Raw genomic sequence first — 27,552 nt, 5'->3', positions numbered from 1 at the left:
GGATTGTAAAAGTTAATTAAGGAAAAGGATAATAAAACTGGGATTAGGCGTTGGGCTAGCAAAATATCACTATTCGAAAATCAGTTTAAGTTTTTTTGATACTGTAGGCTTTGTTTATTAGGTAAGGGATAAAATTTGTGTAGGTTTATGAATACAATGAGTACAATGTAAAATGTATACTACGTAAAATGTCACCTACTTTGTCCGTTAAAAACAAAGATTATGTACAATTTATAAAATAATTTTATTCATTTTAGTATTTTCATTTTGTATTAGGTAGTAGTTTTAGTCTGTTTGTATTCATAGTTCTTAAGAAATTAATAATAATAAGATGACATATCCATTGAAAGTATAATTAAAATCAGTGATTTTGATTTGATTTTAGCAGTCTTTGCCTGCATTTTTTTTTGACAGTACTGTTGATATGTCACTGTCAATATTCTATAAATAACTTCAACTTGATACCAAATTAGATTCCTGTTTTTCTTTCAACATTTACCTAGTTATTTTTTTCAATTTAAATTAAAAGTTTGATTTGTTTTGAGAGACGATAGGGGAAAAATCATTGAGTAAAAGAAGAAACAAAATTACGAAATGTATTGATATACTATTTATATGATACACTTACTAATTTTCATCAAAGTGAAACGTACGAACAACAGAAATAAAAGCGGGATACTTTGATTTCAAAGTTACTGAAGAAGAATATAGATTTTTTTTAATGAAAATGTTAACTTTTTTGGCCAAAAATTGGAATGATATTGTTTATTTGTCTTTGTTGTTGTTTAGTGTTGCCATAGGGCCATATTACAAGTCAATAGGGACAGTTCATTTGAAAAAATGTATCGGGACATGTATTGGAATTCTGCTTATTTTGATTGTTTCGGGTTACAATGCAATACACCCGATTATATCAGCAATAGTCGGAATTTTAATTATTAAACTGATACCAGTAAGGTAAGTTCTTCACTTTTATATATAGCTGTGAGTATTACCTATATGTATCTTTTCACAAATATTTCGTTTTTGTTTTCTATTTAAACATACGATCTTTGAACTTAGTTACGTAGGTATTTAACTATTGTATTGAATGCACTGCAAAAATAATTTTCTTTTTAATTTATTTTTACAACTACTAATCTACATCTTATTCACTTCATGTTAAGTCACTTTGTTAAAAATTTACACCCAAAGATCATGATCAGAAAGTGCACCCGGGCTCTGTTCCAGGAGAAGTAATCGGTATCGGTAATATGAAGTAAATAAAAAATCATATTATGTTTTTATAAAAAACTGAAAAATTCATGGATCAAAGTATATCAATAGGGTACCGGACAACTTTTCAGATTGTGTTTAAAAATAATCTTTATTTATTTATATATCCATAAAAAATATTATTTTAAATAAATAAATCATTTGGAGTATTAAAAAACGTCAAAAACGTAATTTATTTAAAATTGCCGCGAAAACAGCACTTTACGTCAATTCAGATCGCGTGACGTCATATGTTTGGAAAACAAGCCTTATTACAAGTGATCAGTGCTTGGATAATTTAAGTATTTTCTCGCAGATCTAGAAACATGCAAAACCCATAATAATGTAACCTTTAAAATCATAAAAAAAAAACATATGTGAAAATAACTTTGTAAGCAATGAAACTAGTTTTAGGTTATGTTTTCGTTTGTTATTTTTTCAATCATTTCTGTTGTTAAGATAAACAAAAAGAGGTTGAAATACTTACACAAATGTTTTCACATTGCGAAATTCAGCAAAATAAAAGTCGGTATTAGTGGCAAAGAAACTGCCGACCATGAAAATATCAATCTTTTGAGAGATTTCTATTGTCGGCTTTATTAACCTTGTTCCATGATAAAAGCTTGATATAGGCGGCTTCAAGCACTTGCGACAACTTCTGTTATGAGTAAAGTCCTTCAATTCTTAACTAATTACAATTAAATATTTTTAGAAAAATGCTAATAAATCGTAGAATAACTCGAAATAACATACAAAGCAGTGTTGTTTACTTATCACTTCTGAGGTATGACGTCACCCACTGTGATTGGTGTTTGGGTTCTTACGCTGCACAGATAAAAAATATTGGATTTTTGCAACTTTATTTATTGATTTAAAATTATAAATCATTGTTATTTCTTAAAAATCTTTACTAAGTGATGTTCTTGTATAAAAAACTTTATTTTAAAACACAACTTAGATTTTTTTTCGATTACTGTCCGGTACCCTATTGCTACCCAAATGGGCACATGTAAGCCAGATACAGTCTAGGGTGGCATTTTTGTCAATTGTAAAAGTTTTTAGTGGCAGAATTTAAAAAACCTGCTTTATATACCAAAAATGAACAACTTCTTACAGGTACAGCCATGTAGTCACATTTTTCTTCATGTTCGGCTACTTGTTCTTCTTCCGGTTGTCTGACAAATTCGGCCTCCCACCACCATCAGGACAGACCAACCTTATAGAGATGATAATAGTACTCCGGGTGGTTGGAGTTGCATTTGAAATGAATGGTTCCTGGCTGGCAATGGGTAAAAAGAAGAAAAATGAACATGCAGATTTGATTTCAAAAGATGGAAAAGAAAAAGATGATGAATTCTTGGAGATTATCAATCCAAATCTTGTAGATTTGGTTCACTACACTTTCAATTATGTTGGTTTGCTCACAGGTACACTTCTAATTATTGTTTTACAATAAACTAATGGTTAATTAGAATCTAGAATATACAAACATATAATTTGACAGCCTCTGTGGCGCAGTGGTAGTACGCTTGTCTGTGACATGGGAGGTCCCATGTTTGAATCCCGGGCAGGGCATGATGAGAAAAGAAATTGATTGGCCTGGGTCTTGGATGTTTATCTATATATGTATTTATTATAAAATATATGGTAAAACACCCAATCATCGACACTTTAACACACGAACTCTAGTATTTTTACAATATTTGTTTTATTTTTATTATTTTAAGAAAGAGGAAGAAATACCCAATTGACAAGTCTTGAAAATACTGATTGGCCATGTTCAGCTGTTTGGTTTTATGATAGAATTGAGACTCAAATAGTGACAGGTTGCTAGCCCCTAGCTTAACAGAAGAATCCCAAGTTAATAAGGCTATCCCTTAGTCGCCTTTTACAACATTCATGTGAAAGGAATGAAAATCTAGAATATAAATGTAAAAAAAAGGATGAAGATTTATAATACTTGTCAACATAAGATGCTGCCATACTGGTTTGTTAGAGATGAATTTCTTTAAAAAAGCTTATTAAATTTGATATTTTTCGACAATGGGCTATTGTAGCGGCCGTTCAGCCTCCATGGACAAACGGACTCTTTGACTTAACATTTTAGATGACTAAAACCGACTGACAAACTGAAAAAAAGGACAATCGACTTGGACTCTAAGGAAGACGACCATAAGACGACGAGACGACAAGACGTATCTTGAACGGGAAAAATTCTTTTTTATTCAGACTAGACAAATAGACCCTCGGCCCGTTCAGGCTATAGTATATCAATCAAATTTCTCTCTCTGAATCTGTATTCAATCATAAGCCTAGCACATCAGTAACACATGACTTTCTTTAAGGTCTGAGCAGGTGCTATAGTCAAAAGTTAGCTATATCTTTAATGTTCTCTAAGCATTAACCATTTGCCAGATACTGTATTCAATTGAAGCGAAGGATATTGGTTTTAGAAAATCAATATTAAAACTTTTGTGTTCCTTATTTACCTAACAGTCAAACTGTTAAAATAATGGAATACACTATTATTTTAGTTCTCATTTTAATAAAGAAAAAGTTACAACAACCAACTTATTACAGGCCATCTGCCATTAGACTCTACTCATTAACTAACAGTATAAAACAGACAGTGTTGCCAATACAAATGTACAGAGTATATATACCAACACAAACAATTGGGCAAAAATACTTGATAATAAATAGTTCTTTAATTTCCAGGTCCATATTACAGGTACAGGACATTTAACGATTATTTCAATTTGCTATTTAGCAAATATGTAAACTGTATGGAATTCACCATAAACACTTTGAAAGCAGTCCCACTATATATTTCTTTGTACTTAGCCCTTTCAAATCTGTGGCCTTTAGAGGTGAGTTATAAATTAAACAAACATTTGTAACAGAATAAAATTGCTCTTTCCCACTCTTAGTCATGTAAGTGATTTAACTATTCTTTTTTCTGGAGCAGCAGATACTTACTAATACGTTGAGCGTATACACAATCTCTTCTTGAATTCTTGTTCTTTGAGTAAAATTGTTTCCTGTTACAAGCCTGAAACCTCATGGAAAATTAAGGAAATTAGTAGGAAGTAATCAGCCACTTCTATCAATGATTCCATATTTCTCAAAATAAAAACAAATATTCAAATTGAATACATTTTATGTTGAAAATAAATGATGAATCGTCATTTTCATTGTTAAAATAATTGAAATATTTAAATGAGATATATAAAAATATCTTAAAATAAGACATATTGGTCTTCAATATTGTTGCTATGTAAAAAAGAATGAATGATATGATATGTTAATATAAAGGTGTTTCTCTTTTTTTTCAGTACATTTTGAGTGAAGATCACAACAACAGGAGTTTTTTGTACCGAATGATGTACCCTTGGGCTCTATTTGCAGCATTCAGGCAGCGTATTTATTCTGGAATGACATTGGCGGAGAGTGTGTGTACCTCAGCTGGACTGGGAGCTTATCCTGTAGAGGGAAAGAATAGGACTGGACATGGCCCAACAGTGGGTTATATGAAGTTGAAAGAAATGTATGTTGTTGTAAAGAATTTTTTTTTGTGTAACACTTTGTTTTGCTTTGGTTCGTGCCTATAGATGTACAAATTTTTATTTATTGGTAGATGAATGCTGCAGGACCATAATGGGCCCCAATAAATTTACCTTTTTTTTTTAAATAATAATTGTTTCGGATCCTGGCATATGGATTATAAAGTAAAGGTAAAATAATGAATTATAAAGTGTACAAAGGCAGACATATACAGTTATTAAAAATTATTAGCAATCGGAAATTTACATCATCTGCTCCTAGAAAACTTCTTGCTTCATTCTATTTGATACAAAGTTTCTTTTTGCAGGTCTGAAGAACAAGCAAAGACTGCAGAATATGATTTCAACACAATTGAGTCCATGGAGGTTTGGGGCTGCGAGACTGTAGTGACTTTACGAGATTCTATGAAGGTGTGGAATAAAGCTGTGCAGTACTGGGTTGCCATGGTCGTCTATAAACGGTTTCCCGTTAAACCACTAAAGTGAGTAGAATTGTTGAAACTGGAAATGTTTTCCCTTTGGATTACCCTGTTAAAATTTTATTTAAATGAGAAAAAAAAATGAATCTAAGGAAATTGCTGTAGGTATGGTTCATGGCAAAAATTAATAAATAGAATAGTGGGTCTATTCTTTCTCTTTTACTGGAGTACTAAATTAAATCCCAAGGCCTATTCTATCTGAAAATATGTTAGGTATCAGGTCGACGCGATCTAGATCTTTCTTTTGTTCGTATCGTTTCGTTTTTGAACAAATTGGAATATAAGCAAGACTGTTCGATTTATGAGAGGGAAGATATTGATTGCCGTTTTGTTTCAGGGTTCACGCAGCGTTATTCGTGTCTGTAATTTGGCATGGGTTCCACGCGGGATATTTCTTCTGCATTTATTTCTGTCCGTTTTATTTGATGGCTGAAGACATCTACTACAAACTTTATTACAAGAACGCCACTGGAATGGTATATATGATTTTTTAATTTATATTAATAATGTTCTAAAAAGCAAAAGATATTAAGTTGGGTGTACCTTTAAGACATGGTATAGATCCGTTTTTACTTCAATTTTATTTAAGTAACCTAACTTATGATAAAGACACAGAAGTAACATTTGACTTTGCTTTCATTTTGCAGAAAAAGAAGATAATTGGTTTTATTATGTGGTTCCTAAGAAGTCATTCGGAATCGTATCAAGCGGCTGCATTTTTATTACTTACATTCGATCGTATTTGGATATATTACTCGTCTGTCTACCACTATTGGTATGGAGTGTGGCTTGCATTTCTGATAGTTGGTTTGGCACTTAATGCGGTACACAAAATGGCGCGTCCGACAGTGAAGAAGGGGAAAGAAGCTATGGAAAGTAGAACCAATTAAAAGTTAGTAGTGATCTGATTATTATTGCTCAATTTTAAGCCAGGTACCGACTGACGTATCTTTACGGGGTAGACAGCGCCAACAGGAAAGTCAAATTATATTCTCGTATATGATTCTTTTTATTGATTTATTAATCAGAGTATTGTGGTACAGTGGCAAGTTTCTTTATTTCGAACTATTCATGTTATTCTTTTTTTGTTTGTTTTTTTTTTGTTACGTGTATATATAATTTTTTGACTTCACCAAAATATTTAATGTTAAATGAGATTTGTAAAATCTTCGCGTTATTATTTGGCTATGCGCCTACATACACACGTAAGAATAAGGTAGTTTTGGACATTCCAGGACACTAAAACCCGCCGAGTCTCAGGTGTTGGGCATAAGTAGGTATAGTGTTGATATCTCGAAATCCCATTTCGAGTAACAATAATCGTAAATGTATTGGTAAAAAGGTGGTGTAAATTATTTTCATATATTAATAGAGGGTTCAGTTGGTTATTAAATATTAAAACGACAATAGAATTGTGTAACAATTTATAATGATTTTACAATTTTTTATAAATCGGTTGTTTACATAATATTTCAACATTGATGCTATTTTCGTAATCTAAATATCTGTGAAATAAATTTTGATTTACTTCTCATACGTTTCATGTCCCCACTTCTAAAACTTGGGTAATATTTATAATATATATGAAATTAAATTTGTAATTTTAATTTTCATACATTTCATGTACCTACCCACTTCTGAAACTTGGGGTAAAAATAAATTATGAAGCGTATGGGAATAATCCTGTATAATAAACGGGTCTAGTCTTATATTTTGGGACGAACTGAATAAAGTTCTATTTTAAAGACATTGAGTGTAGTTTTCTTTGAAACATCTTTTTATAAATTGCATTGCTATCACATTTATGACCAAAAATTCTTATAATTCAGCCTTAGATTAGCACATAAGTTAGGCGAGAAACGGCGGCGAGAAATAGCAATTCAGCACCTAGAGATTCAAAATATATATTAAAGTAGAATCTGAACATTTAACTTAACATTTCGGTAGGTTATATATATATTCGAGTTAATGTCGTATAATACTCTGGATGAATTGGTGTATCAGGTACGTCAACATCACAGTTGCACTGAAATAAATACAATATACCAGTATTAATTCATGGCACTACATACTTTTTAAATGAGTATCCATCTTAAGCTAAAAAGAGTACGAAATCCTAAGGTACAAACTACTTACTAATCATTGGAGTCATGAAAAAAAATACTTGTCGTTTAAAACTTTGATCTGATTTCTCTTATTTGTAAAATTATGTCTTTACAAATATTAGTGCTATTACACAACATGTTTATTAACAGATTTCGTGCTCTAAGACTTGATAATATTAGGTACTACTACTGACCAGCTACATACATACTATTCATACTTAAGATTATTATTAATAAAAACAAAATAAAAATAATTTGCGACAAAAATGAGAATTACATTTAGCCTCGGTAAATTATTTAGGAAATGAATTATAAAAATGCATGCAGAAATAATAAAGTATTCTAAATAGCTTAAACTGAATGATTATTTTTATTCCATTACAAAAGCATTTTTACATATATGCGGAGCATATTCATAACATGTACAAATGATCAATAGTATAATAAAACTTAAAAAAAAATTGCTTAGTACGACAAGGCTGTAACTTCGCCTACCTACTGGAATATAAAAATAATTACACAAAAGCATATTTACATATATGCGGAATATATAACTTGTAAAAAAATAAATTGCTTAGTAAGACTATTACGCTGTTACTTCGTCTACCTACTGGGATAGTAAAATAATGTGACTTTGTATTGTTTATGTATCTAAAGTACCCGGTGGAAAAGAAACCATATTGACCTTGAAAAGGAACAAGTTTTGTCCTTAAACAACATTAATATGTTCAAACTTGTCCTACACGACAGTTTCTCTCTTTCCAAAAAACTAATGTGCATGTGCAACCAGCGGGTAATCTTTCTCGTCGGGTACCTTTGATGTACATAGGTGTGGTATTAGTAATTGCTGGACGTTAGCCCATCTCGGGTTGAATTAATAATTATAATAAAAAACATATTTTGTTAAAGCCTTTTTAAACCAGAGCCAGTTATTCATTGTTAATTTTTCTTTAGTTGGTATATACAGTTGAAAACCCGGTCATGAAAAAATAAAAAGTTAAAATTAGTGCAGAAGAAATAATGTTACAATAAAAAATAAACATGAGTCAACATCAAAATTGCATGCAAAGCGAAAAATATGCAGAGGGCAGCCACACCGCTTGCTGATTTAGGCTCTTTATTATTTACCTAACATTCCAGCCATAGGACACTGGTCTGTGTGTGGTGGCCGCGCTGTGGTGCGCATTATTTTGCCCATAGTTTTTGTTTTGAACAGGCGTCTGATAGCTCGGTTGACCTGAAGGGTAATATTGCAGATTAGAACTCCTCGAATTCGAGCTATAGGAGGAGTAATTAGGGTTCTCCATTATGGGTCTCGTGTTGAAGAAACTGTTCAAACCTCCGTTCTTGGAGATGGAGTTGACTAGTCCGCCGAGGATGCCCGACAGGCCGGAATTGCCGCCGCCTGCGCCGCCGCCGCCGCCGCTGTTGGCGTACTTGTTGATGGTGCTGAGGATGCTGTCGAGTGGGCTGCCGCTGCTACCTCCGAGACCTCCAGAGCTGGACCCGTAAGGGGAATTGCCTCCGTATGGACTGCCTCCTCTGTTATTCGAGCCGCCGTATGGCGAGCTGCCTCCATATGGAGAACTACCACCATAGGGCGAACTGCCACCATGGCCCGAGCTTCCACCGTATGGCGAACCTCCACCGGGGCTCGGGCTACCTCCGTATGGCGAATTTCCTCCATACGGTGAGCTGCCACCGTATGGGGAACCGCCACCAAATGAGGAGCCACCTTGACTAGATCCCCCGTAGGGGGAACTGCCTCCGTAGGGTGAGTTTCCACCATAGGGAGAGTTGTTTCCATAAGGCGAATTGCCTCCAGGCGGTGCGGGGGGAGGGTAGTTTGGCACGCTGTCATCTCTAGGCGGCACGTAAGGCTTGGGTGTGGTGACACGAGGGGCTTCTGGCAGTGCATGTGAACCTGCAATACAAACAGTAGGTATAGAGCCATGTTAAAAAAATATGCAAGTAGGTATTACTTTAAAAATAATGCACGCGCAAATTGCTAAAGGAAAATTTGTTGCAAATTACCTATTCTATTACTGTTGGCAAGCGAAAACCTCCCAACACAATATTTTTAAGTTCATAAAATCGGGTCATTTCCAAAATTACATATTCAAGAACCAGCGCGCAACTTTTTAATCAATTTACTTTTATTATAGAAAGCAAACTACAATCAGGCTTGTAGCTTGTAGTGGCTAGTTGCCTAGAAAAGTTTACGAACAAGTTTACTCTAGTTGGCTGATACGGCGGGGCTCGGAACATTTATATTCCCTTTTTTAGCTCCACGAGCCGGGGAAACTTTCGATTGCGCTCAGTATAACAAGTTTTTCGATTGTTGTACACCACTTACCTTCGACTTTAGACTTCTTCTTGCAGGTGGGGTAAGTGCCACAGTTAGATGAGCGGCCGAAGGTGCACGGGTCCTCTGCCAGTACACACACTTCGCTGTTTAAACAGCCAATGTCTTTGCATGTACGTCCGTATTCTGTAAATAAAAAATAAAAAAACTTTAGCAGTTAGGGTAAGAAAGGAAAGAAGTCATTTTTAAACAAAATACCACTACCTTTTCATTCTTGTATATGATCAGATCTTATTGATTTTTTTCTTGAGTCAGTCATCTTTCAGTGTAATAATGGATGACCCGACTAAGTATGTTTTCAATTTATGCTAAATCCAAAAAGTTATTTACAGAACATAGCAACAAAAAAGTGATGCAGGCAAATAATTTTATTTTGATAGTTAACCAGTCATTTTATAATCTGTATTATGTAGGTATAATGGAAAAAAGATTCTATCCTTTCCTCTATAGAGTTGAAATCATTTGAAATTAATAAGAGGCATAGCATGACCTTACATTGGGACTATTAGCAAGTTTGCGTACAGTGCCTCATTTATCTCGCTACACGGATCTATAAAAACTGGTAGCTTGTTGGCCTCTTCCAAAACTTCGGTGCCACTATGTTATATTTTTATCTTTGGTACGTACTTATGAGCATTTAGGATGTTGCTAAATGATATTTCGCTTGTCTGAATTATTTACTGAATCATTTAGGAAATCTGGATTTATTGATGTGGAATACGCGCATAAGAAAGTACGTACACATTGAGGAGACACTATGAGGAAAAGCTTTGGAGAATATTGGATAGCATCTGTAGCACGTAAATCATCTTTAGAAAGGAATAGCAAAAATCCAAGTTCTATACCCTCTTACTTTACAGAAATCGTTATTTGTTGTGTTCAAGTAAGAACGTAAGATCTATTTACTTTATTTTCTTTTGGACTTGATCCAAAGATCAATTGACCCAAAGATTCGAGAGAAAAGGGTTTAGTTACTCAATGACTTATAACAAGATACTTAAAGTAGTATTACAAGTAGGTTCTATTTACTACAACAAATATAACTTATTAAATCTCGTAGGTATGGCACGAAAATTTTCCGGAGTAATTGCTAGTAATAAAATCTACCATATCATCATAAAACCTGCAAAAATACACGCATAAACTGTCTCAAGCTTGAAGTGAGAGGAGAAAAATCCACAAAAGCCTTAGAAATTTCGACTCACAAGTACAACTTTAGCGGCAATAAAAACAAATAAAAAGGGAATCATAAGGCCGGATCATAAGTCATTGTTTTGTTACTTCCAAGACGGGCGGTTTATGTGTGCATTAGGTAATGGATTCAAGCCATATCTTACGGCAATCCGAGGACTGGTACGTGCTCTTCGGAACCACAAACCGAGGAAAAATGTTCAGACAGAGCGTAGAGTTATCTATTTAAAATTAAATAAAAGGTCAATACATATGATGGCCTAGAAATTTCAAAGATAACGTTGTGGAGGTTGGAGCAAGAAAAATTCGTTAAGTAGTATTCTATCATCCTGTATGCGTTTTACCTAAATTATGACTACACTAAAATTCTAAAAACAGGTAAATATTTCAACATTTTTTACTTTCAATCATCAGCATTTAATATAATTACTAGATTTATTTATTTCTGGTTTATTTCATCTTAAAGCGTCTTTACTTTTCATGTTCTGTCCACTGTGATTACATTCTAAGGATCAAGTGAACTAGGTGTTTAAGTTCCGCGAAATCTGTTTCTGGTCACGTAAAGCACGTTAAGGAAGTTTTCAGACAGGATTTGCGCTACTATGTTGTCTAAAGCCCAGTAATTAAGAAAACAACTCGGATATGTACCTATGTGTCAGAAAACTTTGTATAATAGAAAGGACATGCACTGTGCGTTTTTAAGTATTGTAGCTAATGCCAGTTTGTAATTTTTTTCTAAACTAGTTAAATTAAACTAAAATAATACAGTAAATATATAATATTATATCAGAAAAGATATGCCACCAAAGAAAGATATGTTAAATAACCAAATAAAGATACGATACTACCATAGGATTGGACTTGTTGAGTTTACATTGAAAATGCTAAACTGTAGACTATTACGACTTCAGCAATTTTGGTATGAAATACAAGTCATACAACGTCTGTTATTTCTAGATGGCAGATGTCAGTCGTTCATATCCCGACGAATGGAGCGATCACTTATTAGCATAGGGCTCTGAACATCGAAACTGCAGTCAATGTTTGTAACAGGATCAGTCCGATTTCAGCTTATGTGTTTATAGTTCATAAACGTAAAACAGAAGCATTAGGTGTCATGACAATGACGGGAAGGTGTAGATTCGTTGTAGAAACTGTAAAGTACATCAGCGACGGTTTACGTAAATTTTTAAACAAATTATAAACTTCAACATAGCTTAACTCATGAATTTATCTTCATAAAAGGAACATTTCTACTGCCGTGCTAAGTTACCAACCAGTTCTCGCCGACCGAATGCGCACTTTGTTTATATTCCCTTCAGGATAGACAAATGATGAAACATATTTCGCGTCTACCGTCACTCTCGCATGCTTTATTATGTGCACGTAAGGAATGCCATTTACTTTGTCTGCTTATATTTCTCCTTACACACTGGGAAGTGATTGAGCTCGTCTACGTCAAATTTAGGTTATTCCTGAGTTATATACGACTGCTCTTATTTTCTTATACAATCATCGTTAAAAACACACTTTTCCTAAGGGGTTCTAAAGTGCTGTTTTCTGTAATTTTCTACTGACAATTATAGTGCCGTGTGGATCCGGGCACCAATATAAAAAATCTTCATCTCTTTCCCATGGATGTCGTAAAAGGCGACTTTGGGATAGGCTTAAAAACTTAGGATTCTTTTTTATGCGATGGGATAGAATGGAATGGAATCTGTCACTATATGAATCTCAATTCTATCATTAAGCTGAACGTGGCCTATCACTCTTTCAAGATTGCTAGCTCTGTCTACCCCGCAAGGGATATAGACGTGATTATATGAATGAATGAATGAGATAACAATACCTCCAAGCTTATCGAACAATACAAATTAAAACAATGTCTATCCGTATTAACTGTTATCATACAAATAATGTGGTTAGTAAGCTCAGATAAAGTCAGTACTCATTGTATAACCGCAGAACACGTAAGAGGTAATGGCAATTGAAATACGAGTAGTAACCATTAAAAACCAGCGTTACTCATATATTTACATGATAACAAACAATCCTTTACGTCACCATATGTTTTAGACAATAATGAAATATTCGGAACATATATGTAACATACGTACTTAACAAATTGCAACCGACGTCTCATAAATTTTTATCATGTTCGTATATTCGCATGTTTATGTGTTCATCTGAAGCTGAAGTGTTGACAGAACATGACTCATTACTTCGCTTCACATAGTCTTGAAGTTTGTGGGAATGTTTATAAACAGGATGTGTTGCCACATTAAAATGATGTAATGAATAATGTTAAAAAATACTGTTAAAAGTAAACTTACTGGAGAAACCGTCAGCGTAGAGTGCTAGGGAAAGCACCACAAGCGTTGTTCTCCAATCCATTTTTTTTACCTGGAACAATGAACATTTTATTTAAGTAATGGTAAGAAAAATAAACACTTTAAAAAAATCAAGGTTTTCTAGAACAGGTACCTACATATATACGCATTTATGTAAATACATACATATAGTCACGTCTATATCTCTTGCGGGGTAAACATAGCCAACCATTTTGAAAAGACTGAACGGCCACGTTGGCTGTAAGTATCTATTTATTAATTAAAAAATAATAATTACAAAATTCCACAAATTTTTACAATACAGTGGGTACTTAACAGTGTCAGCAAAATTTGAGCTTATTCCTGTTTCTATTGGAATTTAGAAATTAATAAATACTCTAATGGATATTATATTTGGTTCGGAGTTATAAACAAAACAGAAGAAAAAAAGGTAGAAAAGCATGAAACATCATGAACGAACAGAACATTCTAAGAATTCATTTCTATACAAACCAATTGGCAATAAAGTGGAGGATGAGAATAAATGTATTCAAACCTAAAATCTATAAACACGCTAAATTTAAGACGCAGAACACGGTCCGGAATCCAATAATCAGAGAGGTTTTTTATTACGATACGACATGAAAGCTGAACAATTTCGCTTCGCTGCAAAAATTCCAATATTGCGACTGGTCGGTTGCAGACACGACTGCATCATACTTTTGGTACAATGTGAGAGGAGTGTGAGTACGCAAGATGAAATAGCTTGCCGACACGTGTATTTCAGCGCTGCACGTCTGTCCGACAGCTCAGCCGAAAGTTTATGACACCTAGCTACATTCCCCGAGCAATTTCCTCCCAAACTGTTTCGTATAACCTCGTTACCAACTACTACTGCTGCTTCGTAGGTAAACGTTCTGCGGATATGGCACAAGTTGTTTCCCTTTATTGAAAACTTTGTGACGGCACGCGGCGTTTCGTTAAGTATTATTAATGCAGCTCATATGTTCTGCTGGTTCAACTCGCACCAAGTTCAACTGCGAGAATTTCCTGTTCAACGTTGGTTAATTACGGTAATTAAACTGGTGGTACAGATTTGTGAAATGTTATGTGGAGACTGAATTTGCGATCACGCACGTGAAGAGAGGCATCTAGGTTTAGTTTGGCCAAAATGAAACTCAAATTAGATATGGAGGTCAATATTAAAACAGTATTTTGTGGCTATGATATCAGTGACATTCACTATTGTTTCACAATCTAGTGTACTAAATAATTGAAGATACTCGTAGTTGACATTAAATGATATATAAATAAAGGCATATCCTTATACAATTTGAAATAGCTACCTATTGTAAAAATAATAGTTCAGATGTGACGAATAAATATAGGTACTCACGTACGAAAGTAACACTAAAAATGTAAAGTTTTACCGCTTTACAGTAGACAGACACAAATAATCCACTGGGTGATATATTTAAAGGTAAATTGGGGTTTGGGAAAAACCAACTGAACCTAGCGACTGAAATGAAGCTAAATCCGCGAGTGAAGTGATAGGTGGGGTAGTGGCATGGCTAGGGTTGCCAGTCAATATTTTTGGTTGCTAGTTCGGCCGAAATTTTATAAAAAACCTAACAAAAACCGAACTTTTTTTAGGCTTTTTATATGACTAATCGAGAACTAACAAGAACAAGACTCCGTTTAATACACGCCTATGGATTACAGATTTTCATGAAAGAGCCAACCAAAATATAAGTCATTTCGACGAGAAGTAACTAAATATCTTACTCAACGACAACAATGTAGGGTGTCTGCCTTTTTTATTTCAACTTTACGCCAAACTAGCTGATCTGTACGGCTATTACGTATGGCGATCTGGCAACCTTAGCACGGCGGGGCGCGCCCTAATGTCGTAGGTCAATGAAGGTCATTTGGGTTCCGAGGGCATACAGTCACGCAAGTACACTTCACGAACTGAAATCTGAATAATTAATAATTTTTATGGTATTATTTTTCATTAGCCAGTAACTATACAAAATGAATTTTACATTTTGCAGAAATTTGTTTATATTATTATATACTATTATTTGTAATAACGGCATGTTACCTTACAATAAAATGCTTATCAAATACTTACCTTAACTGTTAACTGAAGGCCGCCCTGGTGGGTATCTATCTTCTTTGTTTTACACCATCCTAACCATCGACACCATTCATAAGATGAGGAAGGACATTGGGGATTAAATATGGAGGGGGAAATATCCATGCTAGATGGAAATTCCAAGTTTGGGAAAAAGTTTCGGTGGAATAGGGCTTGGACGTCGTTTAGGTCCAGAGACACAAAGTTGGCAACCGCGTGCGCATTTGCCGACGCAAACAAATCTATTACCGGGACCCGTATCTGCTGAATATCGTTTCTGCACATGTCAATGAAATGTGGTTGGCAGCGAGACAGATGATTGAATTTTCCTGAAATTTGATGAGCGGATGATGATGACGACTCAGAGACTGCACCTTATCTTATAGAATCCTGAGTACAGCTAAAAGTTCCTTTTGTTTGCACTGAACCAATTTTTCTTGTTCGTTCCACGGTCCCGAGAAAGAACGGTTGTCTAGTTGTGCTCCCCAAGCTAGGACGAAGGCATCGGTTGCTAGAAAATGCGTTGGAAGCGCGAAGTGAATCGGAGAAGGACAGGGGTGGTGGCTGCAACCACCAAGTAAATTCGTTTAGGGTATGTATAGGAATAATGAGCTTTTTTGCCACTGGCATCTTGGAGATTGCATTCATGAGAAAGAGAAGCGCTCAAAAGTTAAGTCTGCCCCTTGGTACAACAAAACTTGCGAAGTTTAATAGATCCACTAAGCTCTGTAAATCTAGCGTTCTCACTTCTAAATTTAGGACGTTAGATTTGTCGAAATTTATCAATCAACCGAGAAACTATAATCTCTCTTCTGTGATCTGAATAAGAGTCTGAAATGTCTGCGGATTTTGATGAACAACCAGATATTAGTCCAAATTATTATTCGAATTCCTTGACCTCCTAGTGACTGAGCCCAACGGGAGACATTTCATTTCCATTAACTTTCCTCTGTAGATTAGAGAGCAAGTCTGGTATTCGATAAACATTTATTAATCTTAACTTGTCGGTGATTACGATATTGTTCAAGACTGCTAGGTTGAAAATGGGCCGATGTGACTCGTCGCTTTTTAGTACCAAGAACATTGTAGACACAAAACTTGGGAGTCGCCTCGACGACCTCTAGTACCTACATTCTGGTGTTGCATTTGACAAATTATGGACGTCTTTACAACCGATGAAACCTTGTCGAGCTAGCAATAAGTGGCGGTATAATAATTTGGTGCACCCAGTTCCTTCCACTGATGGCAGAAATGAACCAGACGACCGGCTGTGAATGTTCGGGATTGATTGTCAATACTTACGTTTCTTGTTCCGGTTGTAATTGTCAGAGGACGATGCGGCTCGCTTGCGATTGTTTTTGCTGTCTTGCTGCCTATAGGCTTGCCGACCCCCTCTGCCACGAAAGGAACCTCTCACACCTCTAGAAAATTAATGAAAATTTTCGCCATGATTGGAGCCATGACCCTACGAGGGTTGATAGTGAGCATGGGAAATATGCATAGTTGCAGTAGGCGCACGACAACCATGAGTAACATGCGAAGGTACGATACGTAGAGCCTGCGAGGGGCAGCGTGTAGACTTGCTTTGACCCGTTTGCGAAACGTACTTCCTGACTTGTGGAAAGTCAAGAAAGCCCTTCGAACACCGCCTGTTGTCTCTAGTGTTGTAGCTAGTGACTCCGCATTAAATACGTGCTGATACGATGGGGGGAATTTACGTAACGCGGCCTTGACAAGGGATCGCGTACGTGGTTTGTAATTCCATCCCTTCTCATTTGTATAACTGCCGAACGGTGGCCGCAAGTTAATTGTAATTAAACGGACACATCAGAATCTCACATCCATTGTAAAAAACTTCTGACTAAACTTTGTCAAGCTTCGCGCTGTTTGAGGATACATAATGATAAGGCAGCAAAAGCCTTGTAAACGTGAATAAAATGGCATAACGAATCGTTTGCCTCAATTTTGAGTATCCACACAACGAACTTAGCACCATTCTTTGCTATCAAAATGTTGCAAATCCTGCGATATCTGGAGAAACTCATGAGGAGTCTATGGAATACTAGATTATTTTAATTTCATCTCAAATTTCAAATGTTAAATCTAATTGAGCAGGAGGTGCCGGCACCTGGATAGAATTTATAAAGGGATCTTCGTAAAGTTCGTCACTAACATATCCGTCAAACATATATGTAGGTTCTAAAAACCTACGTTCTTCGAATCAATACCAAACAGTAATACCGTTTCATTTTTAAATTTAACCGATTAAAATTATAATAAATTAATTAAATGAATAAAATTATTAACAGGTTATAATTTGTGTAAACACTCACGTGAATCAGGATAAGTAAAAAATAAATAAAATAAATAATTTGCAATTTAAATAAGTTGACTGAGTCCTGAGCACGGATGTGCGCAGCGGAAAACAGGACACCAATGACGAGAGCGAGCCGAGGGGCTGTTCTGGTGGAGAGATGGAAAGTGTGCGAGCGAGACAGAACTACTAGGGACAGACAGAGAGGTAAGACGTGCGGAAAACAGACAGGACAAAATCCCATTTTTTTAACTTCAAATGACGGTCAAGTGTTAAATACTAAAGTTATTTTTAGAATGCAAGAAAAAATACAATGTTAATAACATTGCATTTTACTAGTTTAAGTGATTTAAGTATAAGTGTAAAGACAAAATTTAAGCGCACTTAATTCATTAATGCTTACTTACAACAAAAGAAAGGTTTTAAATAAGAGAGCAAGGAAATATTCAATTTTTTTCTAGTTGCTTGTATTTTTTCGTAAGGAATTCCAAGTTCAATTAACTAAACATTCAGTATTCTTAATGGGCAACAATTCTGAAAAAGGGTTTCAGGTGTGCTGATGAGATTAGAATTAATGGTAACGTGCTGATTAAAAAGGACGCCTGTGTAGAAATTAAAAGGTTCCGTTGGGGGATATTACATGCCATAGAGCAGAAATTGGATAGCGATACGAGAGATATATTGCCCGACATAAAGCCGTGCTCGGTAACTTTCTACCCATTTCCGGCAGCCCACTTGTGAATCGTATTTCGGAATCCTTTTTATCTTTTTGCGGGTGGCGGTGCGGCGTCGGGATGCGATGTGACAGCGCCACAGAGCCACTTCGCAGCTCATATATCACTTGAGCCTGTAACGGTCCTGTTAACGGCCTGCCTGTCACCTCCGCGCTAAGCCGTCCGCCGAGCTCCTCTATTATCTATATAATGGATTCGTAATGCCTCATATTTGCTCTGCCTTGTAGAACAAAGCGTTCGTCTTTGTCAATAAAAATAAACGGTCCTCGGGCGGAATTTTGTTTTCGAATTCCACTTGATATAGGACGGACACATATTAGATTCTGTACATGACATATTCTTATTCTATCTTTCGTAATCTTGTCGATAAATTGTACATCACAAATTCTGTAACCAAATCGACAGATCCAAAGGATGACAAATGGGACAATACGGCACCGCAGTACGTGACGAGCAGGGAATAAGTCGCTCAAGATTTTCCGCGTTCGAATTCCGGAAGCGATGCACCGCTCCGCTTCCAGTCCACAAATTCAGGGATTGCAGAAGACGCAGCGGTAAAGCAATGGTGTCGCGGGCTGGGATTTATATCGGCGGAAATCTCCGATGTGTTCACACTTCACGCCTGTGGGACGCAGAAAATATAAAAGGGAAGCAGAATCATGTCGCCTTTTCAGAGATTTGAACATAAGATCAGATTGAAAATGTTTTAACTTAGGGACTTACTGCGATATTGCCGGTTTAAAGCAGATTTAGGTAACAGTTAAAATTTAACTAAATAGCTTACCTACAGTAAGATAACTTTGGTATGGTAAACTAACAAGACGCTGATCTGAGAAGTCACGATCCACTAAATCTTAAACTACGCAACAACAGACGATAAGCGCACTGTGGAGACGTCAGCTTGCATGGTCACTGATAGATAACACTGAGCAATTTGTGAATGAGATCATACATAATGCTAGCGGTACGCCAAGACTATAAGGTTACTGTTGTCAAATACTTACAAATATGATACAGAAAAACTATACCGTAATTGTCAATTAGAGATAGTTTATCACTCACTACAAATATCATTTGGGTACCAAATCATAAAAAAATTAATATTTTAAACACATGATAACGAAATCAATTAAAGCCGTGTGGTTCCCGGCACCAATACAAAAAAGACTAGGAGCACTCCTTTCGCCTTTTACAATATCCATGGGAAAGAGATGGAGTAGTCCTGTTCTTTTTTGTATTGGCGCCGGAAACCATACGGCACTTTATAAATTCATTAGACCGCGACAAACGTATCTTGTAGGTGATACCTAAGTTATTTCGTACACACAATAAATACCAAAATTTAACATTTTTGACTATTGGAGCACATTTGAAATAGCATTCAGTACACTAACAATTCATTGAGAGTTATTTTCTATAGCTCTTCAAGCCTGTACAGTACAAAGATAACATTACTTACAAAAGCTTGCGTTGACCAGAACATTTTCAATAGAAAACTTATTCATTCGTGTAACCGATTGTGCCGTACAACAATTGCACTGTGTACCTTCGGAACTTCGTAGATACGGCAATATTTCTGATAACTTAGACCGTTCGTTACGCCATGTTTTGTTAGGCCTATTATACAGCTTACAGTCCTGGCAGTTACTGTCAAAGTTAGCCCGTTTAGTCATGTAACAATTGAATGATCGCGCTATAAACAAACCGGACTTACGGAAGTTGTATAATTGCAAAGTTCCAAAGGACATATAAATCGGGACTTGATAGATTCAGTTGTAACCATTCGAACACGTAACATTCTTTCGGTTGGATAGAGGCCAAAGTGGATAGTGAAGGAGATGGGGCTACAAGCATAATTTACAAATCTAGCGATAAACGTAACATTTCGTGTTACGTTATTCGTAAAAGTTTTATGGCCGAATATGAGTTCCATCACACGCTAGTTTACCATATACATAAATCGAAATTGTGCCGTCTTCTTTGTATGTACAGATGGGATTTCTTTTTATGAAATTTAGTTGTTTACATGTTAGAATCAACTAATTACTTAACAAGATATACATACATACCTAGTTAAAAACAAATTCAGCTCTGCCAGTTTTTAAACTTTTAAACCATATAATGGATTTTGATCTGCTTTACAGTGTTATTTGGACAAATTTTTTTCTTGGAAGTTTCGGGAAAGGTGTGATTTATGTATGGATATTGGGCCGAAGAGCTAGTTAATATTAATAAATATGTAGGAAAATGAAAATACGATATAAACTCAACGAAGTAGGTACTTATTTATCGTATCTTCGGTTGTGCTTACAACATTACTTAGAACAAGTCAAATGTCAATTATTATCTTCTCTTAAACTAATTCGTAAACAATTTATGGTCGCAATAATAACATTTTGCCCGGGTCTTTACACCGGTGGAAACAAAGAAAGTAAATTTGTTACTCCAAGGTGGAGTCTATCTTGGTGTTCAATAACAAAAACTGTCCAGAAGACTTTGAGTTATTCGTTGCAAAGAAATATCTAAAAATACTTATATTATCTCTTTTTAATATCAGTTTGACATTGGAGCAGTTGCTTCGCGTAATTGACCTGATTTTCATAGTTCCAGGATCATGGTCAAAGTATTGGTGAATGTCTTCCCACTCACCAGGGTGCCAGGGCAGACAACTGGGACAAACGCACGAAGGGTGAGGATGATTAAATGCATACATTTATTGTGCATTAGTACTTGTCAAATAGTATATTTGGGCTGAAGACAAGAGGGGGTGGCCAATAATTACCAAAATTACTATGTATGCATAACGTGAAAGATTCAAGAATTTAAAATCAAAGAAGCATTATTAGTTTTAATGTCTGGATTTATTGTGCATTGGTATTTTCCCAATACCGAAATGAGAATCAATCAATTATACTGGAATCCGCAAAAGATGATATGCAGTCCAATGGACTAAAATCCGAGGACGCCGTAAACCGGACCAAGTGGAGAGAGAAAAAACGGAAGTTGGACTTCGGGCTCCGAAACACTGGATGGTGCAATTGGGAACACGCAGAGATGGGAAAGAGAGAGAGAGACCTGAGTTGAAGCAATAAATTATAGAAAATACAATTAAAACAATTTTACTTTATTTAATTTTATTTTACATAGTTTTATTGCTTTTCCTGAACTGTTGTCTCAATGTATGAGAGTTTTCTAAAATATCCAGTGCAATTTTTATAACTTGTCCTGCCGTTTTCTTCAAACAGTAAAATCCTTTTATTTCTAACTATTCTTTCCTAAATTCTAGAAAACAGGTTATTTTACGCACATACGAGTATTTTCAGCTTTCAAGTAAAATTCTTTTAGTGTAACGATTGTAAACGCACAAGTAGGCAGGTAGTTGAGTAGTTTTCTTTCCATGAAATAGGAGATTATATTTTTAGCCAAAAAGAGTTTTATAAAATTACTAGCTGTCCCGGCAAACGTTGTTTTGCAATATAAATATTTTTTTACTCGAGTTAAAAAAAATGTTAAGGGTGGACAACCCTTAACACTTAGGGGTATGAAAAATAGATTCTCAGACCTACTGAATATGCATGCAAAATTTGGTTAAAATCAGTAAAGCCGTTTCGGATGAGTACGGAGACAACTATTGTGACACGAGAATTTTATATATAAGATAGTTAGGTATTCTTATAAATATTTCTCGACCTACTGCCCTCAATTATGATTCCTATTGTCATTTTACAATTGTGGTAAAAATACGAGCCAAAAAACACATAGGAAGACAACCCCAATTAATTTTAGGAGGAAAATGTTGCCAGCATTAAAATGATTTAATTTAACAAGGAGGACAGTAGATAGCGTCGAAAAGGTCGCACTAAAACCAGACAATTACATTTGCTCGAATTATCATGTTGACATTTGTAACAGAGGAGGACATTCTGCCCACAAAATGTTTGGGCACACAATTGACCGGGCAAACACACAAGTGTAAAATACTGTATTATGATTCTGTAGGCGTAACCTTTTATAGAGATTTGTCACAACAATGGTAATTTCACGCATAAACGCAGCTTGTAAGTAATTCATTCAATTATCATCATTCATAAGTAGCTATTTTCAATACCAATTTCGCGTATTGATCGCGAGAATTTATGTTATGTTGGAATATTACGTACATACATACATACGGTCACGTCTATATCCCTTGAATGTTACGTGATTCATATAAATGAACATACAATTAATATGAAGAATACTCGTTAAAAGGCTTGAAACATTGGGTTGAACACATGATTACCAAATCATAAACTAATCGCGCAGCGCATTAAATACTCTCACTTCAGTGCATTGATGTAAAAACTTAGTAGTAGCGCAAACTATCAATATGCTACTCTCTTTTAAAAGGAAATCTTCAAATATCATTCCATTTGATGCCAGTAAAACGGCTGTGACATAGTTGTTGCATGGCAGCCATAAACTATAAACTTCGCCGACTAGCCGAGCGACCGTTTGCACTTTAATTTCAGAACATCGCTTCAGATTTTTAGTTTTACTAAAACGTGACTTAATTCTGTTCGGTTCTAGGCAGTATTAGCAGGCTGTCGTTGGCACACTGCCATAATTGAACCGTTGGGCACTGGGGCTCCACAATACTTCAGAGGAAGTGGTCCCTCAAACTGGACATTTTTATTGTCCGCAGGACGTTATGAATGAAACATGTTTTATAAAAACGTTTTTTGGAGTTTTAATTTAATAACGAATATGCTTTTACATATTTTGTGATGTTAGTGTTTCTTTATATATTTTTTTTATATTAGGTATATGATCCCTTTCTGTATAGGTATGTCGTGAAAGGCGCCTAAGTCGCACAGATGCACAGTTAATTTCAAGTTAATTGCCAAATTTTTTGACAGCGTGTAAAGAATTACATATATATCATATTTAGCTAAGATCGGAAGAACGTTATGGTCAGGGGGAACGAAAAGGATATAATGAGTACATAGGTACTTCTCTAGCTAACAGGAGATGCATGAAGTGGGAATAATTGTACTGTTATATACATTATACATATGTGTAAAGCCGCGGGAATAACAGGATATATTCAATTTAAATCTCAGCGTCGTTAAAGTTATATGTAGTTTGTTTCGCAAGCGTACCTATATCGGGTTCGAATCCTTACTTCTATGCCGTTTCTATAGTAAATTTGATGACTTTTGTTTTTGCAAGCGTGATGAAGATTATACTCTAAAAGAATATACTCATAAAATTAAGAATCACATTTTTAAAATGTTTGTGTTAATCTTATTTTAAAGTATATTATAAAAACAGCCTGTTTTTCAGTAGCTTGCGACAAATCAGGTTTACCGATATTCCGGTTTTTAATAAGTTTATAAATAAAACTTTAGGTTAAAACAAATGAAACACTTGTGAAAATATGAGTTGTTTTGGTTTGATAAATTTCTTCTTCTTTCTCCCGGTTGCATCCTCACCACTTTGGAGAGGAGACTGGGGTATGCCTTTGACTATGGATCTTGAATTGGGTGAGTCAGGTTTTTACACGAAGCGACTCCCGTCTGACCTTCGAAACCTTTACAGGAGAACCTAATCCGAATTGGATCGATCAAGGTTACACATCCAGTTGCCTGCCTATAAGTGCAGGTTTCCTCACGATGTTCTCCCTCACGGCAAGAGCATCAATTAGTATTCAAACTAGTGTACATAACTTTGGAAATAGTAATTGGTACATGGCGGAGGTGGGATTCAAACCCTGTGTCTTCTGCGCAACACGCATTTCAACCTTAGCCATTCCACCACCTACGCTCGACTAATTTTTTCTTATCTCTTACATTTGAAAAATCTATAAATATATATATAAAAAAAGTGAATGCCTTCAGAAACATCCTGTAAAAAAACCCAAGTCTCGCAGCACAGTCTTTCTACCGTAAAAAGTTGTGACATCCATGTAATACCAAGTCGGTAAATCTATTTACGAGTAGTCTCTACTTAAAGGACCTTCTGTCTTAAGTTATTACATAAGTTATTATCATGCCAATATTAAAAATATTTTACGTTTAAACAAATAGATCGACTTGGACATCGCATGAAAACACAATTAATATGACAATTATATTTGTCTATCGCGCCTCACGCGATTAAAACTCTCGTCCCCAAAACAAGCTATAAATGTATGCTAAAATTCAAGTTTGAACTTTACCGATATTCCGGTTTTTAATAAGTTTATAAATAAAACTTTAGGTTAAAACAAATGAAACACTTGTGAAAATATGAGTTGTTTTGGTTTGATAAATTTCTTCTTCTTTCTCCCGGTTGCATCCTCACCACTTTGGAGAGGAGACTGGGGTATGCCTTTGACTATGGATCTTGAATTGGGTGAGTCAGGTTTTTACACGAAGCGACTCCCGTCTGACCTTCGAAACCTTTACAGGAGAACCTAATCCGAATTGGATCGATCAAGGTTACACATCCAGTTGCCTGCCTATAAGTGCAGGTTTCCTCACGATGTTCTCCCTCACGGCAAGAGCATCAATTAGTATTCAAACTAGTGTACATAACTTTGGAAATAGTAATTGGTACATGGCGGAGGTGGGATTCAAACCCTGTGTCTTCTGCGCAACACGCATTTCAACCTTAGCCATTCCACCACCTACGCTCGACTAATTTTTTCTTATCTCTTACATTTGAAAAATCTATAAATATATATATAAAAAAAAGTGAATGCCTTCAGAAACATCCTGTAAAAAAACCCAAGTCTCGCAGCACAGTCTTTCTACCGTAAAAAGTTGTGACATCCATGTAATACCAAGTCGGTAAATCTATTTACGAGTAGTCTCTACTTAAAGGACCTTCTGTCTTAAGTTATTACATAAGTTATTATCATGCCAATATTAAAAATATTTTACGTTTAAACAAATAGATCGACTTGGACATCGCATGAAAACACAATTAATATGACAATTATATTTGTCTATCGCGCCTCACGCGATTAAAACTCTCGTCCCCAAAACAAGCTATAAATGTATGCTAAAATTCAGGCTTTTTGTTTTATCCACAACGAAAATATAGGGGGGTCGAAAATAGCCTGAATTGCTTCGAGAAAAGGATGGTACGGCCGTGCCGTTTTTTTTGTTCGACTTGGCGGAGCACTACCGTGCCCCCATATGACTGACGGTCATGCCAACGCACGCAACGCAGTCTAAAGACTTGTAATTTGGCGTGTAGGTTGTTTATGTGGTCTAGGGGTGCACTTTCAAGGGAGGATTTCTGGTGACTTTTCGTTTTTCACAGGGGAGACGCAGGCATCCTCAAGTTATACATACATATAATCATATCTTTATCCCTTACAGGGTAGACGGAGCTAACAGTCTCACAAAGACTTAATGTTACATAAGAAAATAATCATAATCACATCACAAGTTTTAAATTAGATAAACAAATCTTAATAGGTTCTTTATGTGGTTAGGGGAGCATTAAGACAGGATTTCAAGAAATTTCTAATGGAGGGGAAATTATTAATGGGTATTTTACATTATGCAAGTAAAGCAGTGGGCATACTTAGGTAATAAGTAACTGATAATACAATACATACAAATAGTCACATCTATATGCCATGCAAGGTAGACAGAGCCAATAGTCTTGAAAAGACTGAAATTACATGTTCAACTGTGGGGCTTATAATATCAAGACTATTAAATTGTTTCTCCTGTGAAGTTAAAAATAAATCTACTATATAGCCCTATAGGTAGGTGTATCATTAACATTTCCTGCAATTCATTCTATTTGTGGATAGAAATGTTATGGTTAACTTATTTACTATGGAATACTGCCAAGGTTGGTACAATCCACAAATTATAAATAAACTAGTCTCTAAAACCCTCAATCATAGTAGTAATATTGGTAAACTTTTCATTTTTACAATTAAATATTGTCAATTTTTTTTACATTTAAAAGCCTAGATTTTTTTTCATGTTTGTTCGCTTGTGAACACTGCAATGGATGAATATTTGTTGCATGTATTTATGTAACAAATTGAATATAAATTAAAGTAAGAATGCACATTATGCTTTACTGTTCACCCTTTATAAACATTAAGTATAAAGTTGCTTACTTTGAAAAAATAATGTCTATATTGTGGATCAACAAGCTATCCAGTAGGCCTATTTACACATTCTTAAGGTATTGTTTTCTCTTTCCCTGTCACGTTAGACAAAGATTTTTCCTGTCATTTATGACAAATCGATAGAGTCAAGAGGAGGTAAAACATATTTTTGTGAATAGCACCACAAGAATTGGAAGCTCAGATAATAACCTTTAGGTATTCATCCAGATGTTCAAGTAGATAACAGTAGAGTAACTATTATCTGATATTTGGTGACCTTCTTAACATGGCTATCTGAACAGCTTAAAAACATGAACTACTTAAGCTTTAATGTTGAAATCTACTATTACATACAATAAACATGAGTGACAATTTATATATATATATCATCTTTCATAAAATCATATCATTCCCCGGAGGGTTAGGCCGAGACTTTCCACTAGCCTGAATACTTGTTTCGGTTCATTCCACATTCATAACTTTCTAACTAACAAATTCCCTCTGATTATTAATGCAGAAATTTTTTACTTTGTCAAATATATCTTTCTCCATTATACCATTTTAAATAGAGAGATAATAATTACAAATTTGTATTTGCACTTGCCTTCAGTAGTTATTTCCTGGGTCATTCCAATATGACTAACATTCTTAACTACAGGCTATAATAATAATTTGAGTCGGATTGGGAAATCAAACCATGACACATCTGGTTCAACTAAGCTTTGTCATAAATTTTAATAATTAAATCTAAAATTGTATAAAATTTTTACTTACATGTGAATGAATGTGTATTTGATGGTGTTTCGCGTGGTTGTGTACACAAGGAAACAACTAGTCTAGTCGGTTTTATTCTAAGAGGATACTATGCTTCAACACAAGGTCACAATTATTAAAATACTACGTCAAGATTCAAACGTGATTAAATAAAAAAATAAGTATTACCTACGCTGCAAAATACACAACAGCTGAGCTGCCTGTT

At 35.2% G+C, this 27,552-nt stretch overlaps 2 protein-coding genes across 13 annotated transcripts; one reads left to right on the top strand and one right to left on the bottom strand.

The window, feature by feature from the left end:
• Window positions 1-468: 468 nt before the first annotated feature.
• Window positions 469-7,046, top strand: LOC106142580 (lysophospholipid acyltransferase 7). Its single transcript, XM_013344386.2, has 7 exons — window positions 469-957; window positions 2,371-2,681; window positions 3,973-4,124; window positions 4,590-4,801; window positions 5,126-5,299; window positions 5,634-5,772; window positions 5,944-7,046. The coding sequence occupies exons 1-7, from the start codon at window positions 722-724 to the stop codon at window positions 6,184-6,186; spliced, it is 1,467 nt and encodes a 488-aa protein (XP_013199840.2). The 5' UTR covers window positions 469-721; the 3' UTR covers window positions 6,187-7,046.
• Window positions 6,706-27,552, bottom strand: LOC106142581 (loricrin). 12 transcript variants are annotated; one of them, XM_013344392.2, is made up of 6 exons: window positions 27,346-27,507; window positions 13,291-13,357; window positions 9,758-9,892; window positions 8,741-9,325; window positions 8,530-8,638; window positions 6,706-7,322 (listed from the first exon to the last, which is right to left on the bottom strand). In XM_013344392.2, the coding sequence occupies exons 2-6, from the start codon at window positions 13,349-13,351 to the stop codon at window positions 7,262-7,264; spliced, it is 951 nt and encodes a 316-aa protein (XP_013199846.2). In that variant the 5' UTR covers window positions 13,352-13,357; window positions 27,346-27,507; the 3' UTR covers window positions 6,706-7,261. The 12 variants fall into 12 exon arrangements, with proteins under 12 accessions (XP_013199846.2, XP_060802794.1, XP_060802791.1 ...); XM_060946811.1 differs by adding an exon at window positions 16,725-16,845 and having other exon boundaries at window positions 8,530-9,325; window positions 27,348-27,507; XM_060946808.1 differs by lacking the exon at window positions 27,346-27,507 and adding exons at window positions 16,725-16,845; window positions 19,257-19,401 and having other exon boundaries at window positions 8,530-9,325.

Source organism: Amyelois transitella, chromosome 12 (genome assembly GCF_032362555.1).
Source record: "Amyelois transitella isolate CPQ chromosome 12, ilAmyTran1.1, whole genome shotgun sequence".
Taxonomy (NCBI): Eukaryota; Metazoa; Arthropoda; class Insecta; order Lepidoptera; family Pyralidae; genus Amyelois; species Amyelois transitella.
The sequence above is the reverse complement of the archived record's forward strand: the minus strand, read 5'-3'. Positions and strand labels throughout refer to the sequence as shown.

What these genes read in the sequence shown, in the direction of transcription:
- LOC106142580 (XM_013344386.2), top strand. Translation starts at nt 722, where the DNA reads ATGAAAATGTTAACTTTTTTGGCCAAAAATTGGAATGATATTGTTTAT. An exon ending in ATTAAACTGATACCAGTAAG is followed by an intron (nt 958 to 2,370) that starts GTAAGTTCTTCA and finishes AACTTCTTACAG; the next exon opens with GTACAGCCATGTAGTCACAT. An exon ending in CAAATCTGTGGCCTTTAGAG is followed by an intron (nt 4,125 to 4,589) that starts GTGAGTTATAAA and finishes CTTTTTTTTCAG; the next exon opens with TACATTTTGAGTGAAGATCA.
- LOC106142581 (XM_060946813.1), bottom strand. Translation starts at nt 13,351, where the DNA reads ATGGATTGGAGAACAACGCTTGTGGTGCTTTCCCTAGCACTCTACGCT. An exon ending in CTACGCTGACGGTTTCTCCA is followed by an intron (nt 9,893 to 13,290) that starts GTAAGTTTACTT and finishes TTTTATTTACAG; the next exon opens with AATACGGACGTACATGCAAA. An exon ending in GAAGAAGTCTAAAGTCGAAG is followed by an intron (nt 9,326 to 9,757) that starts GTAAGTGGTGTA and finishes TTTGTATTGCAG; the next exon opens with GTTCACATGCACTGCCAGAA.